The sequence below is a fragment of the Oncorhynchus masou genome, unplaced genomic scaffold, assembly GCF_036934945.1.
Source record: "Oncorhynchus masou masou isolate Uvic2021 unplaced genomic scaffold, UVic_Omas_1.1 unplaced_scaffold_1808, whole genome shotgun sequence".
In the NCBI taxonomy this organism is placed as follows: domain Eukaryota; kingdom Metazoa; phylum Chordata; class Actinopteri; order Salmoniformes; family Salmonidae; genus Oncorhynchus; species Oncorhynchus masou.
Window position 1 is genome coordinate 57,330 of NW_027008292.1, and position 22,551 is coordinate 79,880.

A 22,551-nucleotide genomic window follows, 5' to 3' on the forward strand; every position below is an offset into this window, starting at 1 on the left:
CGTTAGGGGGCCTGGAGAGATGTCACGAGGGGGCCTGGAGAGAGACAAGAGGGGACCTGGAGAGAGACACGAGGGGGCCTGGAGAGAGAGACACGAGGGGGCCTGGAGAGAGAGACACGAGGGGGCCTGGAGAGAGACACGAAGGGGCCTGGAGAGAGACACGAGGGGGTCTCACCAGGTTTGTGGTGGTTCTGTGCTCCAGGTCCTTCCCAGCCTCCTGTCGCAGAGTTGTCCCCTCTGTCTCCTCTGTCTCTCTGCTCCTCCCAGGTGGAGCTAGTGTCCATGGGTTTCCCCCAGGCCGATGTCCCGTTGTCCACAGAGACGGGGGGGCCTGGCGGATCACCCCACGTTCCCGACTCCATCTTCTGGGGACCTGTGTACTGTTCACCCCAACCTGGAGGAGGAGAGAGAGGGAGGAGGAGAGGGGGGGGAGCGGGAGGAGGGGAGAGAGAGAGAGAAAGAGAGAGGGGGAGGAGGGGAGAGAGAGAGAGGGAGGAGGAGAGAGAGAGAGAGAGGAGGGGAGAGAGAGAGGGGGAGGGAGGGAGAGAGAGAGAGGAGGGGGGAGAGAGAGAGGGGGGAGGAGGGGAGAGAGGAGGGGAGGAGGGAGGGAGGAGGGAGAGAGAGGAGAGGGGGGGAGGGGAGAGAGAGAGGGGGGAGAGAGGAGAGAGAGAGAGAGAGAGGGAGGGGAGAGAGAGAGGGGGAGGAGGGGAGAGAGAGAGGGGGAGGAGGAGAGAGAGAGAGAGAGAGAGGGGGAGAGAGAGAGAGGGGGAGGAGGGGAGAGAGAGAGAGGGGGAGGGGGGAGAGAGAGAGAGAGGGGGAGGAGGGGAGAGAGAGGGGGGAAGAGGGGAGAGAGAGAGAGGGGGGAAGAGGGGAGAGAGAGAGGGAGGGAGGGGAGAGAGAGGGAGGAGGGGAGAGAGAAGAGGGGGAGAGAGAAGAGGGGAGAGAGAGAAGAGGGGAGAGAGAAGAGGGGAGAGAGAGGGGGAGGAGGGGAGAGAGAGAAGAGGGAGAGAGAGGGGAGGGGAGAGAGAGGGGAGGGGAGAGAGGGAGGGGAGAGGGAGGGGGAGGTGGAGAGAGGGAGGAGGGGAGGGAGAGAGGGAGGGAGGGGAGGAGAGAGAGGGGGAGGAGAGAGAGGGGGGAGGAGAGAGAGGGGAGGAGAGAGAGGGGAGGAGAGAGGAGGAGGAGAGAGAGGAGGGGAGGAGAGAGAGAGATGAGGGAAGAGAGGGGGGTTTCTAGAGAGAGAGGAGGGGAGGAGAGAGAGAGGGGGAGGAGGAGAAGAGAGGGGGAGGAGGAGGGGAGGGGTATGTGAGGTGGAGCTTTGTAAATGGCAGGTAACCTTGTACCTTCTCAACTCTGCTGTTGTACTCACTGAGATGATCAATAACAGACTAGCTGGGTTTCTAGACTGAGATGATCAATAACAGACTAGCTGGGTTTCTAGACTGAGATGATCAATAACAGACTGGCTGGGTTTCTAGATCAATAACAGACTGGCTGGGTTTCTAGATCAATAACAGACTGGCTGGGTTTCTAGATCAATAACAGACTGGCTGGGTTTCTAGACTGAGATGATCAATAACAGACTGGCTGGGTTTCTAGACTGAGATGATCAATAACAGACTGGCTGGGTTTCTAGACTGAGATGATCAATAACAGACTGGCTGGGTTTCTAGACCGAGATGATCAATAACAGACTGGCTGGGTTTCTAGACTGAGATGATCAATAACAGACTGGCTGGGTTTCTAGACTGAGATGATCAATAACAGACTAGCTGGGTTTCTAGACTGAGATGATCAATAACAGACTGGCTGGGTTTCTAGATCAATAACAGACTGGCTGGGTTTCTAGATCAATAACAGACTGGCTGGGTTTCTAGATCAATAACAAACAGTGTAGTTGGCCCACCCCAAATTCAGTTTCATCATTTTGTTTATCCAGGTTTCCGTTTTCCCCCTTTAATTCCAGTTAGCACCTAGCAAGAGGCTGTTGTTGTTTAGCGCCTAGCAAGAGGCCGTTGTTGTTTAGCACCTAGCAAGAGGCTGTTGTTGTTTAGAACCTAGCAAGAGGCTGTTGTTGTTTAGCGCCTAGCAAGAGGCTGTTGTTGTTTAGCGCCTAGCAAGAGGCTGTTGTTGTTTAGCGCCTAGCAAGAGGCTGTTGTTGTTTAGCGCCTAGCAAGAGGCTGTTGTTGTTTAGCACCTAGCAAGAGGCTGTTGTTTAGCACCTAGCAAGAGGCTGTTGTTTAGCGCCTAGCAAGAGGCCGTTGTTGTTTAGCACCTAGCAAGAGGCTGTTGTTGTTTAGCACCTAGCAAGAGGCTGTTGTTTAGCACCTAGCAAGAGGCTGTTGTTTAGCGCCTAGCAAGAGGCCGTTGTTGTTTAGCGCCTAGCAAGAGGCCGTTGTTGTTTAGCGCCTAGCAAGAGGCCGTTGTTGTTTAGCACCTAGCAAGAGGCCGTTGTTGTTTAGCGCCTAGCAAGAGGCTGTTGTTGTTTAGCGCCTAGCAAGAGGCTGTTGTTGTTTAGCGCCTAGCAAGAGGCTGTTGTTGTTTAGCGCCTAGCAAGAGGCTGTTGTTGTTTAGCGCCTAGCAAGAGGCTGTTGTTGTTTAGCGCCTAGCAAGAGGCTGTTGTTGTTTAGCGCCTAGCAAGAGGCTGTTGTTGTTTAGCGCCTAGCAAGAGGCTGTTGTTGTTTAGCGCCTAGCAAGAGGCTGTTGTTTAGCACCTAGCAAGAGGCTGTTGTTGTTTAGCGCCTAGCAAGAGGCTGTTGTTGTTTAGCGCCTAGCAAGAGGCCGTTGTTTAGCGTCTAGCAAGAGGCTGTTGTTGTTTAGCACCTAGCAAGAGGCTGTTGTTTAGCGCCTAGCAAGAGGCTGTTGTTTAGCGCCTAGCAAGAGGCCGTTGTTGTTTAGCGCCTAGCAAGAGGCCGTTGTTGTTTAGCGCCTAGCAAGAGGCTGTTGTTGTTTAGCACCTAGCAAGAGGCCGTTGTTGTTTAGCGCCTAGCAAGAGGCTGTTGTTGTTTAGCGCCTAGCAAGAGGCCGTTGTTGTTTAGCGCCTAGCAAGAGGCCGTTGTTGTTTAGCACCTAGCAAGAGGCTGTTGTTGTTTAGCACCTAGCAAGAGGCTGTTGTTTAGCGCCTAGCAAGAGGCTGTTGTTTAGCGCCTAGCAAGAGGCCGTTGTTGTTTAGCGCCTAGCAAGAGGCCGTTGTTGTTTAGCGCCTAGCAAGAGGCTGTTGTTGTTTAGCGCCTAGCAAGAGGCTGTTGTTGTTTAGCGCCTAGCAAGAGGCTGTTGTTGTTTAGCGCCTAGCAAGAGGCTGTTGTTGTTTAGCGCCTAGCAAGAGGCTGTTGTTGTTTAGCGCCTAGCAAGAGGCTGTTGTTGTTTAGCGCCTAGCAAGAGGCTGTTGTTGTTTAGCGCCTAGCAAGAGGCTGTTGTTTAGCGCCTAGCAAGAGGCTGTTGTTGTTTAGCGCCTAGCAAGAGGCTGTTGTTGTTTAGCGCCTAGCAAGAGGCTGTTGTTGTTTAGCGCCTAGCAAGAGGCCGTTGTTTAGCGTCTAGCAAGAGGCCGTTGTTGTTTAGCGCCTAGCAAGAGGCCGTTGTTGTTTAGCGCCTAGCAAGAGGCTGTTGTTGTTTAGCGCCTAGCAAGAGGCTGTTGTTTAGCGCCTAGCAAGAGGCCGTTGTTGTTTAGCGCCTAGCAAGAGGCTGTTGTTGTTTAGCACCTAGCAAGAGGCTGTTGTTGTTTAGCGCCTAGCAAGAGGCTGTTGTTGTTTAGCACCTAGCAAGAGGCCGTTGTTGTTTAGCGCCTAGCAAGAGGCTGTTGTTGTTTAGCGCCTAGCAAGAGGCTGTTGTTGTTTAGCGCCTAGCAAGAGGCTGTTGTTGTTTAGCGCCTAGCAAGAGGCTGTTGTTGTTTAGCGCCTAGCAAGAGGCTGTTGTTGTTTAGCGCCTAGCAAGAGGCCGTTGTTGTTTAGCGCCTAGCAAGAGGCCGTTGTTGTTTAGCACCTAGCAAGAGGCCGTTGTTGTTTAGCACCTAGCAAGAGGCCGTTGTTGTTTAGCGCCTAGCAAGAGGCCGTTGTTGTTTAGCACCTAGCAAGAGGCTGTTGTTTAGCACCTAGCAAGAGGCCGTTGTTGTTTAGCGCCTAGCAAGAGGTTGTTGTTTAGCACCTAGCAAGAGGCCGTTGTTGTTTAGCGCCTAGCAAGAGGTTGTTGTTTAGCACCTAGCAAGAGGCTGTTGTTGTTTAGCGCCTAGCAAGAGGCCGTTGTTGTTTAGCGCCTAGCAAGAGGCCGTTGTTGTTTAGCGCCTAGCAAGAGGCCGTTGTTGTTTAGCGCCTAGCAAGAGGCCGTTGTTGTTTAGCGCCTAGCAAGAGGCCGTTGTTGTTTAGCGCCTAGCAAGAGGCCGTTGTTGTTTAGCGCCTAGCAAGAGGCCGTTGTTGTTTAGCGCCTAGCAAGAGGCCGTTGTTGTTTAGCGCCTAGCAAGAGGCCGTTGTTGTTTAGCGCCTAGCAAGAGGCCGTTGTTGTTTAGCGCCTAGCAAGAGGCCGTTGTTGTTTAGCGCCTAGCAAGAGGCCGTTGTTGTTTAGCGCCTAGCAAGAGGCTGTTGTTGTTTAGCGCCTAGCAAGAGGCTGTTGTTGTTTAGCGCCTAGCAAGAGGCTGTTGTTGTTTAGCGCCTAGCAAGAGGCTGTTGTTGTTCAGTGCCTAGCAAGAGGCTGTTGTTGTTCAGCACCTAGCAAGAGGCCGTTGTTGTTCAGTGCCTAGCAAGAGGCTGTTGTTGTTTAGCGCCTAGCAAGAGGCCGTTGTTGTTTAGCGCCTAGCAAGAGGCCGTTGTTGTTTAGCGCCTAGCAAGAGGCCGTTGTTGTTTAGCACCTAGCAAGAGGCTGTTGTTGTTTAGCGCCTAGCAAGAGGCTGTTGTTGTTTAGCGCCTAGCAAGAGGCTGTTGTTGTTTAGCGCCTAGCAAGAGGCCGTTGTTGTTTAGCGCCTAGCAAGAGGCTGTTGTTTAGCACCGAGCAAGAGGCTGTTGTTGTTTAGCGCCTAGCAAGAGGCCGTTGTTGTTTAGCGCCTAGCAAGAGGCTGTTGTTGTTTAGCGCCTAGCAAGAGGCCGTTGTTGTTTAGCGCCTAGCAAGAGGCTGTTGTTGTTTAGCGCCTAGCAAGAGGCCGTTGTTGTTTAGCACCGAGCAAGAGGCTGTTGTTGTTTAGCGCCTGATTCCCTACTAGGTTCAATACATTTGGTTGATTCCCTACTACGTTCATTACATTTAGTTTATTCCCTACTAGGTTCAATACATTTAGTTGATTCCCGACTAGGTTCAATACATTTACTTGATTCCCGACTAGGTTCAATACATTTAGTTGATTCCCTACTAGGTTCAATACATTTACTTGATTCCCTACTAAGTTTGATAATGTCTGGATTCCCGACTAGGTTCAATACATTTACTTGATTCCCTACTAGGTTCAATACATTTAGTTGATTCCCTACGAAGTTTGATAACGTCTGGATTCCATGATTCTGTCTGCGTTCTCTGCAATGCAGATATTTAGAGCCCTGGACCTGTGAGTGATTTTTATAGAGCCCTGGACCTGTGAGTGATTTTTATAGAGCCCTGGACCTGTGAGTGATTTTTATAGAGCCCTGGACCTTGATTCATTTTTATACATCCCCCCCCCCCCCTCTTTCTGTCTCTGTCTCTCTCCCCCTTTCTGTCTCTCTCTCCCCCTTTCTGTCTCTCTCTCCCCCTTCCTGTCTCTCTCTCCCCTTTCCTGTCTCTCTCTCCCCTTCCTGTCTCTCTCTCCCCCTTCCTGTCTCTCTCTCCCCCTTTCTGTCTCTCTCTCCCCCTTTCTGTCTCTCTCTCCCCCTTCCTGTCTCTCTCTCCCCCTTCCTGTCTCTCTCTCCCCTTCCTGTCTCTCTCTCCCCCTTCCTGTCTCTCTCTCCCCCTTCCTGTCTCAGTCTAACCCCCCCCTGCAACTATCTGTATTTCAGTCTAAACAAAGGTCTGTGTTTCTGCCTGCACTCACAGCTCAGAGAGAAAAATCAATGCTGTAGAACATTCCAGAAGGATGACGCAACCCTAAAAAACACACACACACAAAGGGGAGGTGGAGGACACTGTGTGTGTGTGTGTGTGTGTGTGTGTACAGCTCCCTCCACTCACCAGAGCTGCAGGTCTTGTCCTTGTTGGTCATGTTAGTCAGGGGTGGTGGGGGCTGCTGCTGGGGCTGGGGGGGTTTGGTCATGGCCATGGCATCCTGCTCTGATTGGCTGGTCTTGTTCCACAAATTGACCCCGCTACAGTTGTATTTGCTGGGGTCTCCCCACGCCGAGGTGCCATCATCGATCTCCATCCTCCTCCTCACCGACTCGGGACTAGGCTCCTCCCACCCCGTCGACTCCTCCTCCTTGTGGGAGGGTCCAGCTGGGACCGCCACCCCAGTCCAGCCGCTGGGTTTGGAGGGGTGGGGACCGCCTGGTGGAGGTCCTCGAGGGTCCGGGTTGACGTCTGGATCTTTACCCCACTCGGCCGGGTCTCCCCAGCTCTGAGAGGGGTGGCTGGGCTTCATGGCAGGCTCGCCCCACCCTCCCTGGGTCTGGTGGTTCTGGGGTTTGTGTCCGGCGGGGTTGGACACGGGGGGCTCTCCCCAGCCAGAGTGAGGGTTGCTGGGGTGGTCAGGGGTCCCTCCGCTGCCACCCCAGGTGCTGCTGCTTTCGTCGGGGTTGGTGTTGGACGGGCGGCCGGGCTCGCCCCATCCTGCAGACCCTGAACGGTCGCTGTCGTTGTCCCATCCCCCAGACACGCTAGTCTTCTGGGGCTGACCCCAGTAGCTGCTCCCTCCTCCTCTGGAGCGGTCTCCACCACCCATCCCCCAGCCCTGCTTTTGTGGTTTCGGAGGGTTGATCCAGGTGTTGGAGAGGTCCTCCTTCTGGCTGTTCCCCCAGGTAGAGGAAGGGTTACTGTGGTCCCATCCTCGCTCTCCTCCAGGACCTTTGTTGTCTCTGTCTCCACACCCAGACAACGTCTTCTGCTCTACCCAGCCAGACCCTCCTGACTCTGGGCCCGGGCCGCCGTCCCCCCCACGCCATCCTCCAAAGCTGGAGGTCTGAGAACGAGCGGCGTGGCTTTTCGATCCCCAGCCAGGGCCTCCGTTACCGGGTTTCCTGTCATCGGGTCTGGGGGCGGGAGAGGTGACGTCCCAGGCGGTGTTCTGGCGTACGGGGGTCTGGCCCCAGCCGGTGTTGCAGAGGACACGGGGGTCCACGTCTGAACAGGAGAGGACTTGAGTAGACCCAGGGAGGGGGCCTCGTCGACGGGGGTCGTTCCTGTCTAAGCTACGGCCTCCAGAGCTCTCCCCGCTCCCCTCACTGGCGCCAGACGTTCCAACGCTCGCAGGTCCCTGCACTCCTCCTCCCATCCTGAGGGCGTCGTCTTCAAGACTCTTCCAGCCGTTGGCTCCTCCCCCTGACTTCCGTCCGTCGTCGGAGTCCTGAGATTTGTTACCGGGCAACGAGCTCCACTCCCCATTGGGGGGTTGCCTGTTAGAGGAAGAGCCAGAGGAAGAGGAGGAAGAAGAGGAGGAGGCGTTGCCCCATGGCCGGGGGATCCCGGCAGGACCCACTCCGTTCCCATTGCCCGCCCCTCCTCCAGTCCCCAGGTTGTGTGGAGAAGCAGAGTCCCACCTCCCTACAGTGGCCTTGCTGTTAGTTTTACTGTTGTAAACAGCAGCAGCAGCAGCAGGGCCGTGTCCCTGGCCGTTCACAGTGTCTCCAGGGCCCGAGGCCCCCCAGGGCTTAGAGAAGCCCCCTGCCAGGCCCTCGCTGTGGGGGTGCTGGGCGCCAGACAGGGTACCGTTGGAGAGCTGATCTCCAAGCTCTGACCCCGCTCCTCCTCCTCCTCCTCCTCCTCCTCCTCCTCCTCCTCCCCAGGAACGCAGCCCCGAACCAGACTCGTTCCTGTGCACTGAGGCGCCTGTAGAGTTCGGTACACTAGAGGTGTCGATGGCGTTCGTAGTGTTATTTGGTCCGTTGGTCGTGTTCAGGTGGCGAGGCTTGATAGTAGCATCATTCAGGAGGAGGCTGTCCGGTCGTATCCCTCCCCAGCCCAGAGAGCCTCCCTGCTGGCCAATCGTACAGCCAGAGGGTCCCTGGGGACCGGGCCAGGCACTGTGGTTAACTTTTGGGTTCAAAGTGCCGGGGTCACACCAGCACCGTTGGCCGACGCCCAGGGGCTCGGCTTGTTGCCGTGGCTACCGTCGGCGGGGGGCGGAGGCGTCGTTGGGGCCTTTCACCGCCCCGTTACACGTCACGATGTTAACGGGAGGAACGCCGCCGTTCGTCAACGCCAGAGGGGAGAAGCGGTTCCCGTTACGGCCTCCGTTTCCTTTAGCGCCGGGAGGCGGCGGCGACGACGACATCGCCGTGACCAAGTTCTTCTCCGAGCCACCAGAGCTAGAGGCAGAGTCCGTGTCCATGCATTCTGAGGGGAGCTCGGGGTCGTTGCCGGCTGCCGAGGAGGAGGAGGAGGAGGAAGGCGTGTCACTGCAGTTCGAGTCTACCAGCACCTTGAAAAGAAAATCAAACTTTTATTAATAGGGTTATGGTTCTGTCTAAACCAGTCAGATGTGACACTCTCAGGTCAGGGAGCGTCTTCACATTGGGTAATGCTAACTAAACTAAACCAGTCAGATGTGACACTCTCAGGTCAGGGAGCGTCTTCACATTGGGTAATGCTAACTAAACTAAACTAAACCAGTCAGATGTGACACTCTCAGGTCAGGGAGCGTCTTCACATTGGGTAATGCTAACTAAACTAAACTAAACCAGTCAGATGCAACACTCTCAGGTCAGGGAGCGTCTTCACATTGGGTAATGCTAACTAAACTAAACTAAACCAGTCAGATGAGACACTCTCAGGTCAGGGAGCGTCTTCACATTGGGTAATGCTAACTAAACTAAACTAAACCAGTCAGATGCAACACTCAGGTCAGGGATCTAGTGTCTTCACATTGGGTAATGCTAACTAAACTAAACTAAACCAGTCAGATGTGACACTCTCAGGTCAGGGAGCGTCTTCACATTGGGTAATGCTAACTAAACTAAACTAAACCAGTCAGATGTGACACTCTCAGGTCAGGGAGCGTCTTCACATTGGGTAATGCTAACTAAACTAAACTAAACCAGTCAGATGTGACACTCTCAGGTCAGGGAGCGTCTTCACATTGGGTAATGCTAACTAAACTAAACTAAACCAGTCAGATGCTACACTCTCAGGTCAGGGAGCTAGCGTCTTCACATTGGGTAATGCTAACTAAACTAAACCAGTCAGATGCTACACACTCAGGTCAGGGAGCTAGCGTCTTCACATTGGGTAATGCTAACTAAACTAAACTAAACCAGTCAGATGTGACACTCTCAGGTCAGGGAGCGTCTTCACATTGGGTAATGCTAACTAAACTAAACTAAACCAGTCAGATGCTACACTCTCAGGTCAGGGAGCGTCTTCACATTGGGTAATGCTAACTAAACTAAACTAAACCAGTCAGATGCTACACTCTCAGGTCAGGGAGCGTCTTCACATTGGGTAATGCTAACTAAACTAAACTAAACCAGTCAGATGCTACACTCTCAGGTCAGAGAGTGTCTTCACATTGGGTAATGCTAACTAAACTAAACTAAACCAGTCAGATGTGACACTCTCAGGTCAGGGAGCTAGCGTCTTCACATTGGGTAATGCTAACTAAACTAAACCAGTCAGATGCTACACTCTCAGGTCAGGGAGCGTCTTCACATTGGGTAATGCTAACTAAACTAAACCAGTCAGATGCTACACTCTCAGGTCAGGGAGCGTCTTCACATTGGGTAATGCTAACTAAACTAAACCAGTCAGATGCTACACTCTCAGGTCAGGGAGCGTCTTCACATTGGGTAATGCTAACTAAACTAAACTAAACCAGTCAGATGTTACACTCTCAGGTCAGAGAGCTAGCGTCTTCACATTGGGTAATGCTAACTAAACTAAACTAAACCAGTCAGATGCTACACTCTCAGGTCAGGGAGCGTCTTCACATTGGGTAATGCTAACTAAACTAAACCAGTCAGATGCTACACTCTCAGGTCAGGGAGCGTCTTCACATTGGGTAATGCTAACTAAACTAAACTAAACCAGTCAGATGCTACACTCTCAGGTCAGGGAGCGTCTTCACATTGGGTAATGCTAACTAAACTAAACCAGTCAGATGCTACACTCTCAGGTCAGGGAGCGTCTTCACATTGGGTAATGCTAACTAAACTAAACCAGTCAGATGCTACACTCTCAGGCCAGGGAGCGTCTTCACATTGGGTAATGCTAACTAAACTAAACTAAACCAGTCAGATGTGACACTCTCAGGTCAGGGAGCGTCTTCACATTGGGTAATGCTAACTAAACTAAACTAAACCAGTCAGATGCTACACTCTCAGGTCAGGGAGCGTCTTCACATTGGGTAATGCTAACTAAACTAAACTAAACCAGTCAGATGAGACACTCTCAGGTCAGGGAGCGTCTTCATATTGGGTAATGCTAACTAAACTAAACTAAACCAGTCAGATGAGACACTCTCAGGTCAGGGAGCGTCTTCACATTGGGTAATGCTAACTAAACTAAACTAAACCAGTCAGATGCAACACTCTCAGGTCAGAGAGCTAGCGTCTTCACATTGGGTAATGCTAACTAAACTAAACTAAACCAGTCAGATGCTACACTCTCAGGTCAGGGAGCGTCTTCACATTGGGTAATGCTAACTAAACTAAACTAAACCAGTCAGATGCAACACTCTCAGGTCAGGGAGCTAGCGTCTTCACATTGGGTAATGCTAACTAAACTAAACTAAACTAAACCAGTCAGATGTGACACTCTCAGGTCAGGGAGCGTCTTCACATTGGGTAATGCTAACTAAACTAAACCAGTCAGATGTGACACTCTCAGGTCAGGGAGCGTCTTCACATTGGGTAATGCTAACTAAACTAAACTAAACCAGTCAGATGCTACACTCTCAGGTCAGGGAGCGTCTTCACATTGGGTAATGCTAACTAAACTAAACCAGTCAGATGCTACACTCTCAGGTCAGAGAGCGTCTTCACATTGGGTAATGCTAACTAAACTAAACTAAACCAGTCAGATGCAACACTCTCAGGTCAGGGAGCGTCTTCACATTGGGTAATGCTAACTAAACTAAACTAAACCAGTCAGATGTGACACTCTCAGGTCAGGGAGCGTCTTCACATTGGGTAATGCTAACTAAACTAAACTAAACCAGTCAGATGCAACACTCTCAGGTCAGGGAGCGTCTTCACATTGGGTAATGCTAACTAAACTAAACTAAACCAGTCAGATGCTACACTCTCAGGTCAGGGAGCGTCTTCACATTGGGTAATGCTAACTAAACTAAACCAGTCAGATGCTACACTCTCAGGTCAGGGAGCGTCTTCACATTGGGTAATGCTAACTAAACTAAACCAGTCAGATGCTACACTCTCAGGTCAGGGAGCGTCTTCACATTGGGTAATGCTAACTAAACTAAACTAAACCAGTCAGATGCAACACTCTCAGGTCAGGGAGCGTCTTCACATTGGGTAATGCTAACTAAACTAAACTAAACCAGTCAGATGTGACACTCTCAGGTCAGGGAGCGTCTTCACATTGGGTAATGCTAACTAAACTAAACTAAACCAGTCAGATGTGACACTCTCAGGTCAGAGAGCGTCTTCACATTGGGTAATGCTAACTAAACTAAACTAAACCAGTCAGATGTGACACTCTCAGGTCAGGGAGCGTCTTCACATTGGGTAATGCTAACTAAACTAAACTAAACCAGTCAGATGTGACACTCTCAGGTCAGGGAGCGTCTTCACATTGGGTAATGCTAACTAAACTAAACTAAACTAAACCAGTCAGATGCTACACTCTCAGGTCAGGGAGCGTCTTCACATTGGGTAATGCTAACTAAACTAAACCAGTCAGATGCTACACACTCAGGTCAGGGAGCGTCTTCACATTGGGTAATGCTAACTAAACTAAACCAGTCAGATGCTACACACTCAGGTCAGGGAGCGTCTTCACATTGGGTAATGCTAACTAAACTAAACTAAACCAGTCAGATGTGACACTCTCAGGTCAGGGAGCGTCTTCACATTGGGTAATGCTAACTAAACTAAACTAAACCAGTCAGATGCAACACTCTCAGGTCAGGGAGCGTCTTCACATTGGGTAATGCTAACTAAACTAAACTAAACCAGTCAGATGCTACACTCTCAGGTCAGAGAGCGTCTTCACATTGGGTAATGCTAACTAAACTAAACTAAACCAGTCAGATGCTACACTCTCAGGTCAGAGAGCGTCTTCACATTGGGTAATGCTAACTAAACTAAACTAAACCAGTCAGATGCTACACTCTCAGGTCAGGGAGCGTCTTCACATTGGGTAATGCTAACTAAACCAGTCAGATGCTACACACTCAGGTCAGGGAGCGTCTTCACATTGGGTAATGCTAACTAAACTAAACCAGTCAGATGCTACACACTCAGGTCAGGGAGCGTCTTCACATTGGGTAATGCTAACTAAACTAAACTAAACCAGTCAGATGCTACACTCTCAGGTCAGGGAGCGTCTTCACATTGGGTAATGCTAACTAAACTAAACTAAACCAGTCAGATGTGACACTCTCAGGTCAGGGAGCGTCTTCACATTGGGTAATGCTAACTAAACTAAACCAGTCAGATGCTACACTCTCAGGTCAGGGAGCCGTCTTCACATTGGGTAATGCTAACTAAACTAAACTAAACCAGTCAGATGTGACACTCTCAGGTCAGGGAGCGTCTTCACATTGGGTAATGCTAACTAAACTAAACTAAACCAGTCAGATGTGACACTCTCAGGTCAGGGAGCGTCTTCACATTGGGTAATGCTAACTAAACTAAACCAGTCAGATGTGACACTCTCAGGTCAGGGAGCGTCTTCATAATGGGTAATGCTAACTAAACTAAACTAAACCAGTCAGATGTGACACTCTCAGGTCAGGGAGCGTCTTCACATTGGGTAATGCTAACTAAACTAAACCAGTCAGATGTGACACTCTCAGGTCAGGGAGCGTCTTCACATTGGGTAATGCTAACTAAACTAAACTAAACCAGTCAGATGAGACACTCTCAGGTCAGGGAGCGTCTTCACATTGGGTAATGCTAACTAAACTAAACTAAACCAGTCAGATGCTACACTCTCAGGTCAGGGATCTAGCGTCTTCACATTGGGTAATGCTAACTAAACTAAACTAAACCAGTCAGATGAGACACTCTCATGTCAGGGAGCTAGCGTCTTCACATTGGGTAATGCTAACTAAACTAAACTAAACCAGTCAGATGTCAGGGAGCTAGCGTCTTCACATTGGGTAATGCTAACTAAACTAAACTAAACCAGTCAGATGCTACACTCTCAGGTCAGGGAGCGTCTTCACATTGGGTAATGCTAACTAAACTAAACCAGTCAGATGTGACACTCTCAGGTCAGGGAGCGTCTTCACATTGGGTAATGCTAACTAAACTAAACTAAACCAGTCAGATGAGACACTCTCATGTCAGGGAGCTAGCGTCTTCACATTGGGTAATGCTAACTAAACTAAACCAGTCAGATGCTACACTCTCAGGTCAGGGAGCGTCTTCACATTGGGTAATGCTAACTAAACTAAACTAAACCAGTCAGATGTGACACTCTCAGGTCAGGGAGCGTCTTCACATTGGGTAATGCTAACTAAACTAAACTAAACCAGTCAGATGCTACACTCTCAGGTCAGGGAGCGTCTTCACATTGGGTAATGCTAACTAAACTAAACCAGTCAGATGAGACACTCTCAGGTCAGGGAGCGTCTTCACATTGGGTAATGCTAACTAAACTAAACTAAACCAGTCAGATGCTACACTCTCAGGTCAGGGAGCGTCTTCACATTGGGTAATGCTAACTAAACTAAACTAAACCAGTCAGATGAGACACTCTCAGGTCAGGGAGCGTCTTCACATTGGGTAATGCTAACTAAACTAAACTAAACCAGTCAGATGTGACACTCTCAGGTCAGGGAGCCGTCTTCACATTGGGTAATGCTAACTAAACTAAACTAAACCAGTCAGATGCAACACTCTCAGGTCAGGGAGCGTCTTCACATTGGGTAATGCTAACTAAACTAAACTAAACCAGTCAGATGCAACACTCTCAGGTCAGGGAGCGTCTTCACATTGGGTAATGCTAACTAAACTAAACTAAACCAGTCAGATGCAACACTCTCAGGTCAGGGAGCGTCTTCACATTGGGTAATGCGAACTAAACTTGGAAATGTTCCTTATTAAGTAATATCATACAATCGTTTTTTTTTTTTTTTTTTTTTTTTTACAGTAAAGGATTTAAAGGATTTACAAAAACAACCAGAAAAACAGTCCGTTCCATTTTTTTGTCGAGACATCCGAACGCGTTTCCCGTAAAAGCTGAATCAAATTATAACGTTTAAAGATGAAAATACAAGTGACAAGACCAAACGTATTTACGTTTGGACCTCAGAGGACCCACCTTGTCCCAGTTACTGTCTCTGCTGCAGGGAGAACCAGAGCTCCAGGGGCAACTCTCATACTGAGAATCCAGGCCAGGGTGGTCCAAACCTGGGGACAGGAAGACGGAGAGACGGGGTGGTGGTGGAGGTTAGCTCACATGAGAACACACCAGGACATTCTTTCACTAATCATTGATCTGACGTTTGATTGGTGGAAACGGAGGGATGGAACCCAGACGTCCACCTGTTACTGAGTGAGAAGATGGATTGTTGAAGTACTGTGATGTCTCCCTGATGTCTCTCTAACCCGGCCCAGTCCCTCCCAACCCGCCCAGTCCCTCCCAACCCGGCCCAGTCCCTCCCAACCCGGCCCAGTCCCTCCCAACCCGGCCCAGTCCCTCCCAACCCGGCCCAGTCCCTCCCAACCCGGCCCAGTCCCTCCCAACCCGGCCCAGTCCCTCCAACCCGGCCCAGTCCCAGCGTCTCCAACCCGGCCCAGTCCCTCCAACCCGGCCCAGTCCCTCCAACCCGGCCCAGTCCCTCCAACCCGGCCCAGTCCCTCCAACCCGGCCCAGCGTCTCCAACCCGGCCCAGTCCCTCCAACCCGGCCCAGTCCCTCCAACCCGGCCCAGTCCCTCCAACCCGTCCCAGTCCCCCCAACCCGTCCCTGTGTCTCTAACCCGTCCCTGTGTCTCTAACCCGTCCCTGTGTCTCTAACCCGTCCCTGTGTCTCTAACCCGTCCCTGTGTCTCTAACCCGTCCCTGTGTCTCTAACCCGGCCCAGTCCCCCCAACCCGTCCCAGTCCCCCCAACCCGTCCCTGTGTCTCTAACCCGTCCCTGTGTCTCTAACCCGTCCCTGTGTCTCTAACCTTGTCCCAGTCCCTCTAACCCAGCCCAGTGATGTCAGTGATCATGATGCAGACATTCACAGTGTGTGTGTCAGTCTAGTCAGCAGACACCATTTTGTTTCAGCAGTGTGATGCTACAGCCAACCAGGAGGGGATAGATGATGGAGAGAGGGAGGAGGGGAGAGAGGAGGGAGGGGAGAGAGGGAGGGAGGAAGGGGGACAGAGGAGGGAGGGGAGAGAGGAGGGAGGTGAGAGGAGGGAGGTGAGAGAGGAGGGAGGTGAGAGAGGGATATTGGAGGGACATTGGAGAGAGGGTGGGGGAGGGTGGGGAGGGGGCTGTTTGTTATTTTACGACGAGAACCTCTTCCTCAGAACTAAATGAACCCATTCATGTCTCCAGTGTCCGCTCTTCTCTTCTGGCAATTAACCACCTTGGTTTTCTGTAAAGCCACACTCATTCTGACACACACACACACACACACACACACGATGGCTGCCAATTCTACTTGAATGTTGTCTAGTCTGCCTGCTCAGTCAGAATGTTCTCTCCCTCCTCCTCCTCCTCCTCTCTCCCTTTATGTGCCTTTAAACCCTAACCCTACCTTTGTAGGAGCACATGCTGTGTTCAAAGGTAGTTAAAGTTGAATAACAAGGTGAGACGGTCTACGCTAGAAGAGATCAGACAATGACCGACACTCTGAGACTACATAACAACAGCCAACGTTAACGTGAGCACCTGGGCGGGGGGAACTGGGATTCAGGAATGACCTTGTCTGACTGGAGTAGTGTAGGGAGAGGTCCAGGAAGGCAGAGAGAAGAAGAGTCGAGGTCAAAGGGTAAAATAAAAAGGCTGTCACCTGTTTGGTTAGGAGAGTGGCTGACCGAGTCCCGAATTGGAGCCATGCCTAGGATACAGGACAGAAGAGAGGAAAGAAAATGAGGATATAGCGAGAGAGGGGGACAGCAAGAGAGAGGGACAGCGAGAGGAGGTTAGCGAGAGAGGGGGACAGCGAGAGAGGGGGACAGCGAGAGAGGGGGACAGCGAGAGAGGGGGACAGCGAGAGAGGGGGAGAGCGAGAGAGGAGGACAGCGAGAGAGGAGGACAGCGAGAGAGGAGGACAGCGAGAGAGGGGGACAGCGAGAGAGGGGGACAGCGAGAGAGGGGGATAGCGACAGAAACAAGGGATAGAAGAAAAACACCATTAAAATGTTAACAGCGTCAGGAAGTAGACGAAGAAATAAAGCAGGTTTACAAGAAGAGACAAATACTACAGACAAAACTGTCAGCTCTAGCTAAAGGCTAAAGGATAGGGCTACAGGCAAGAAAGCTAAAGGCTGAAGGCTAGAAAGCTAAAGGCTGAAGGCTAGAAAGCTAAAGGCTAAAAGCTAAAGGCTAAAAGCTAAAGGCTAAAAGCTAAAAACTAAAGGCTAAAGGCTAGAAAGCTAAAGGTTAAAGGCTAGAAAGCTAAAGGCTGAAGGCTAGAAAGCTAAAAGCTAGAAAGCTAAAGGCTAGAAAGCTAAAGGCTAAAAGCTAAAAGCTAAAAACTAAAGGCTAGAAAGCTAAAGGCTAGAAAGCTAAAGGCAAAAGGTTAGAGCTGCCGCTTTCAAGGAGCGGGACACTAATCCGGACGCTTATAAGAAATCGGCTCTGAAGCTCGTCGGATGTGGCAGGGGGCTTTCAAACTATTACGGACTATGAAGGGAAACACAGCCAGGAGCTGCACAGTGACGAGGGCCAACCAGACTAGCAAAATGCCTTTTATGTTCGCCTCGAGGCAAGCAACAATGAAGCATGCAATGAGAGCACCAGCTGTTCCGGATGGCTGTGTGATCACGCTCTCTGCAGCCGATGTGAGCAACACCTTTAAACAGGGCAAAATTCCCAAGGCCGCAGGGCCAGACGGATGACCAGGACGTGTCCTCAGGGCGTGTACTCCGAGCATACAAACTGATAAGTGTCTTCACTGACATTTTCAACCTCTCACTGACCGAGTCTGTAATACCAACATGTTTCATACAGACCACCATACTGAGACAGAGGACCTTGGTGTTGACAGTACTAACCTACTGATAGAGGTCCTTATTGTTGACAGTACTAACCTACCGATAGAGGTCCTTATTGTTGACAGTACTAACCTACTGATAGAGGTCCTTATTGTTGACAGTACTAACCTACTGATAGAGGACCGTAGTGTTGACAGTACTAACCTACTGATAGAGGACCGTAGTGTTGACAGTACTAACCTACTGATAGAGGACCGTAGTGTTGACAGTACTAACCTACTGATAGAGGACCTTAGTGTTGACAGTACTAACCTACTGATAGAGGTCCTTAGTGTTGACAGTACTAACCTACTGATAGAGGTCCTTAGTGTTGACAGTACTAACCTACTGATAGAGGTCCTTATTGTTGACAGTACTAACCTACTGATAGAGGACCGTAGTGTTGACAGTACTAACCTACTGATAGAGGTCCTTATTGTTGACAGTACTAACCTACTGATAGAGGACCGTAGTGTTGACAGTACTAACCTACTGATAGAGGTCCTTAGTGTTGACAGTACTAACCTACTGATAGAGGTCCTTATTGTTGACAGTACTAACCTACTGATAGAGGTCCTTATTGTTGACAGTACTAACCTACTGATAGAGGTCCTTATTGTTGACAGTACTAACCTACTGATAGAGGACCGTAGTGTTGACAGTACTAACCTACTGATAGAGGTCCTTAGTGTTGACAGTACTAACCTACTGATAGAGGTCCTTATTGTTGACAGTACTAACCTACTGATAGAGGACCGTAGTGTTGACAGTACTAAACTACTGATAGAGGTCCTTATTGTTGACAGTACTAACCTACTGATAGAGGACCGTAGTGTTGACAGTACTAACCTACTGATAGAGGTCCTTATTGTTGACAGTACTAACCTACTGATAGAGGTCCTTATTGTTGACAGTACTAACCTACTGATAGAGGACCGTAGTGTTGACAGTACTAAACTACTGATAGAGGTCCTTATTGTTGACAGTACTAACCTACTGATAGAGGTCCTTATTGTTGACAGTACTAACCTACTGATAGAGGACCGTAGTGTTGACAGTACTAAACTACTGATAGAGGTCCTTATTGTTGACAGTACTAACCTACTGATAGAGGACCGTAGTGTTGACAGTACTAACCTACTGATAGAGGTCCTTATTGTTGACAGTAATAACCTACTGATAGTGGTCCTTATTGTTGACAGTACTAACCTACTGATAGAGGTCCTTATTGTTGACAGTAATAACCTACTGATAGTGGTCCGTATTGTTGACAGTACTAACCTACTGATAGAGGTCCTTATTGTTGACAGTACTAACCTACAGATAGAGGTCCTTATTGTTGACAGTACTAACCTACTGATAGAGGACCGTAGTGTTGACAGTACTAACCTACTGATAGAGGTCCTTAATGTTGACAGTACTAAACTACTGATAGAGGTCCTTATTGTTGACAGTACTAACCTACTGATAGAGGTCCTTATTGTTGACAGTACTAACCTACTGATAGAGGTCCTTATTGTTGACAGTACTAACCTACTGATAGAGGTCCTTAGTGTTGACAGTACTAACCTACTGATAGAGGTCCTTATTGTTGACAGTACTAACCTACTGATAGAGGACCTTAGTGTTGACAGTACTAACCTACTGATAGAGGTCCTTATTGTTGACAGTACTAACCTACTGATAGAGGTCCTTATTGTTGACAGTACTAACCTACTGATAGAGGTCCTTAGTGTTGACAGTACTAACCTACTGATAGAGGTCCTTATTGTTGACAGTACTAACCTACTGATAGAGGTCCTTAATGTTGACAGTACTAAACTACTGATAGAGGTCCTTATTGTTGACAGTACTAACCTACTGATAGAGGACCGTAGTGTTGACAGTACTAACCTACTGATAGAGGACCGTAGTGTTGACAGTACTAACCTACTGATAGAGGTCCTTATTGTTGACAGTACTAACCTACTGATAGAGGTCCTTATTGTTGACAGTACTAACCTACTGATAGAGGTCCTTATTGTTGACAGTACTAACCTACTGATAGAGGTCCTTAGTGTTGACAGTACTAACCTACTGATAGAGGTCCTTATTGTTGACAGTACTAACCTACTGATAGAGGACCTTAGTGTTGACAGTACTAACCTACTGATAGAGGTCCTTATTGTTGACAGTACTAACCTACTGATAGAGGTCCTTATTGTTGACAGTACTAACCTACTGATAGAGGTCCTTAGTGTTGACAGTACTAACCTACTGATAGAGGTCCTTATTGTTGACAGTACTAACCTACTGATAGAGGTCCTTATTGTTGACAGTACTAACCTACTGATAGAGGACCGTAGTGTTGACAGTACTAACCTACTGATAGAGGACCGTAGTGTTGACAGTACTAACCTACTGATAGAGGTCCTTATTGTTGACAGTACTAACCTACTGATAGAGGACCGTAGTGTTGACAGTACTAACCTACTGATAGAGGTCCTTATTGTTGACAGTACTAACCTACTGATAGAGGACCGTAGTGTTGACAGTACTAACCTACTGATAGAGGTCCTTAGTGTTGACAGTACTAACCTACTGATAGAGGTCCTTATTGTTGACAGTACTAACCTACTGATAGAGGTCCGTAGTGTTGACAGTACTAACCTACTGATAGAGAACCGTAGTGTTGACAGTACTAACCTACTGATAGAGGTCCTTATTGTTGACAGTACTAACCTACTGATAGAGGTCCTTATTGTTGACAGTACTAACCTACTGATAGAGGACCTTATTGTTGACAGTACTAACCTACTGATAGAGGTCCTTATTGTTGACAGTACTAATCTACTGATAGAGGACCGTAGTGTTGACAGTACTAACCTACTGATAGAGGTCCTTAGTGTTGACAGTACTAACCTACTGATAGAGGTCCTTAGTGTTGACAGTACTAACCTACAGATAGAGGTCCTTATTGTTGACAGTACTAACCTACTGATAGAGGACCGTAGTGTTGACAGTACTAACCTACTGATAGAGGTCCTTAATGTTGACAGTACTAAACTACTGATAGAGGACCTTAGTGTTGACAGTACTAACCTACTGATAGAGGTCCTTATTGTTGACAGTACTAACCTACTGATAGAGGTCCTTATTGTTGACAGTACTAACCTACTGATAGAGGTCCTTAGTGTTGACAGTACTAACCTACTGATAGAGGTCCTTATTGTTGACAGTACTAACCTACTGATAGAGGTCCTTATTGTTGACAGTACTAACCTACTGATAGAGGTCCTTAGTGTTGACAGTACTAACCTACTGATAGAGGTCCTTATTGTTGACAGTACTAACCTACTGATAGAGGTCCTTAATGTTGACAGTACTAAACTACTGATAGAGGTCCTTATTGTTGACAGTACTAACCTACTGATAGAGGTCCTTATTGTTGACAGTACTAACCTACTGATAGAGGTCCTTATTGTTGACAGTACTAACCTACTGATAGAGGTCCTTAGTGTTGACAGTACTAACCTACTGATAGAGGTCCTTATTGTTGACAGTACTAACCTACTGATAGAGGACCTTAGTGTTGACAGTACTAACCTACTGATAGAGGACCTTAGTGTTGACAGTACTAACCTACTGATAGAGGTCCTTATTGTTGACAGTACTAACCTACTGATAGAGGTCCTTATTGTTGACAGTACTAACCTACTGATAGAGGTCCTTATTGTTGACAGTACTAACCTACTGATAGAGGTCCTTATTGTTGACAGTACTAACCTACTGATAGAGGACCGTAGTGTTGACAGTACTAACCTACTGATAGAGGACCGTAGTGTTGACAGTACTAACCTACTGATAGAGGTCCTTATTGTTGACAGTACTAACCTACTGATAGAGGACCGTAGTGTTGACAGTACTAACCTACTGATAGAGGTCCTTATTGTTGACAGTACTAACCTACTGATAGAGGACCGTAGTGTTGACAGTACTAACCTACTGATAGAGGTCCTTAGTGTTGACAGTACTAACCTACTGATAGAGGTCCTTATTGTTGACAGTACTAACCTACTGATAGAGGTCCGTAGTGTTGACAGTACTAACCTACTGATAGAGAACCGTAGTGTTGACAGTACTAACCTACTGATAGAGGTCCTTATTGTTGACAGTACTAACCTACTGATAGAGGTCCTTAGTGTTGACAGTACTAACCTACTGATAGAGGACCATAGTGTTGACAGTACTAACCTACTGATAGAGGTCCTTATTGTTGACAGTACTAACCTACTGATAGAGGTCCTTATTGTTGACAGTACTAACCTACTGATAGAGGACCTTATTGTTGACAGTACTAACCTACTGATAGAGGTCCTTATTGTTGACAGTACTAATCTACTGATAGAGGACCGTAGTGTTGACAGTACTAACCTACTGATAGAGGTCCTTAGTGTTGACAGTACTAACCTACTGATAGAGGTCCTTAGTGTTGACAGTACTAACCTACTGATAGAGATCCTTATTGTTGACAGTACTAACCTACTGATAGAGGACCGTAGTGTTGACAGTACTAACCTACTGATAGAGGTCCTTAGTGTTGACAGTACTAACCTACTGATAGAGGTCCTTATTGTTGACAGTACTAACCTACTGATAGAGGTCCTTATTGTTGACAGTACTAACCTACTGATAGAGGTCCTTATTGTTGACAGTACTAACCTACTGATAGAGGTCCTTAGTGTTGACAGTACTAACCTACTGATAGAGGACCATAGTGTTGACAGTACTAACCTACTGATAGAGGTCCTTATTGTTGACAGTACTAACCTACTGATAGAGGTCCTTATTGTTGACAGTACTAACCTACTGATAGAGGACCGTAGTGTTGACAGTACTAACCTACTGATAGAGGACCGTAGTGTTGACAGTACTAACCTACTGATAGAGGTCCTTAGTGTTGACAGTACTAACCTACTGATAGAGGTCCTTATTGTTGACAGTACTAACCTACTGATAGAGGTCCTTATTGTTGACAGTACTAACCTACTGATAGAGGTCCTTATTGTTGACAGTACTAACCTACTGATAGAGGTCCTTATTGTTGACAGTACTAACCTACTGATAGAGGTCCTTATTGTTGACAGTACTAA

At 48.6% G+C, this 22,551-nt stretch overlaps 2 protein-coding genes across 4 annotated transcripts in view; both read right to left on the reverse strand.

Moving 5' to 3' along the window:
- The window catches only part of LOC135532299 (trinucleotide repeat-containing gene 6A protein-like), a gene marked incomplete at its 5' end in the record, with an annotated part of 63,547 nt that extends 55,347 nt beyond the window's left edge, over nt 1-8,200 (reverse strand). The window contains 2 exons of the mRNA XM_064959867.1: nt 176-394; nt 6,121-8,200. Of these exons, the coding sequence (XP_064815939.1) occupies nt 176-394; nt 6,121-8,200 (2,299 nt within the window). The remainder of the gene's footprint in view (nt 1-175; nt 395-6,120) is intronic.
- The window catches only part of LOC135532301 (trinucleotide repeat-containing gene 6A protein-like), a 42,359-nt gene continuing 27,912 nt past the window's right edge, over nt 8,105-22,551 (reverse strand). For all 3 annotated transcript variants that reach the window (XM_064959868.1, XM_064959869.1, XM_064959870.1), the window contains 3 exons: nt 16,234-16,281; nt 14,548-14,636; nt 8,105-8,521 (listed from right to left, as the gene is read on the reverse strand). In XM_064959868.1, the coding sequence (XP_064815940.1) occupies nt 8,207-8,521; nt 14,548-14,636; nt 16,234-16,279 (450 nt within the window). In that variant the 5' untranslated portion in view covers nt 16,280-16,281 and the 3' untranslated portion in view covers nt 8,105-8,206. The remainder of the gene's footprint in view (nt 8,522-14,547; nt 14,637-16,233; nt 16,282-22,551) is intronic.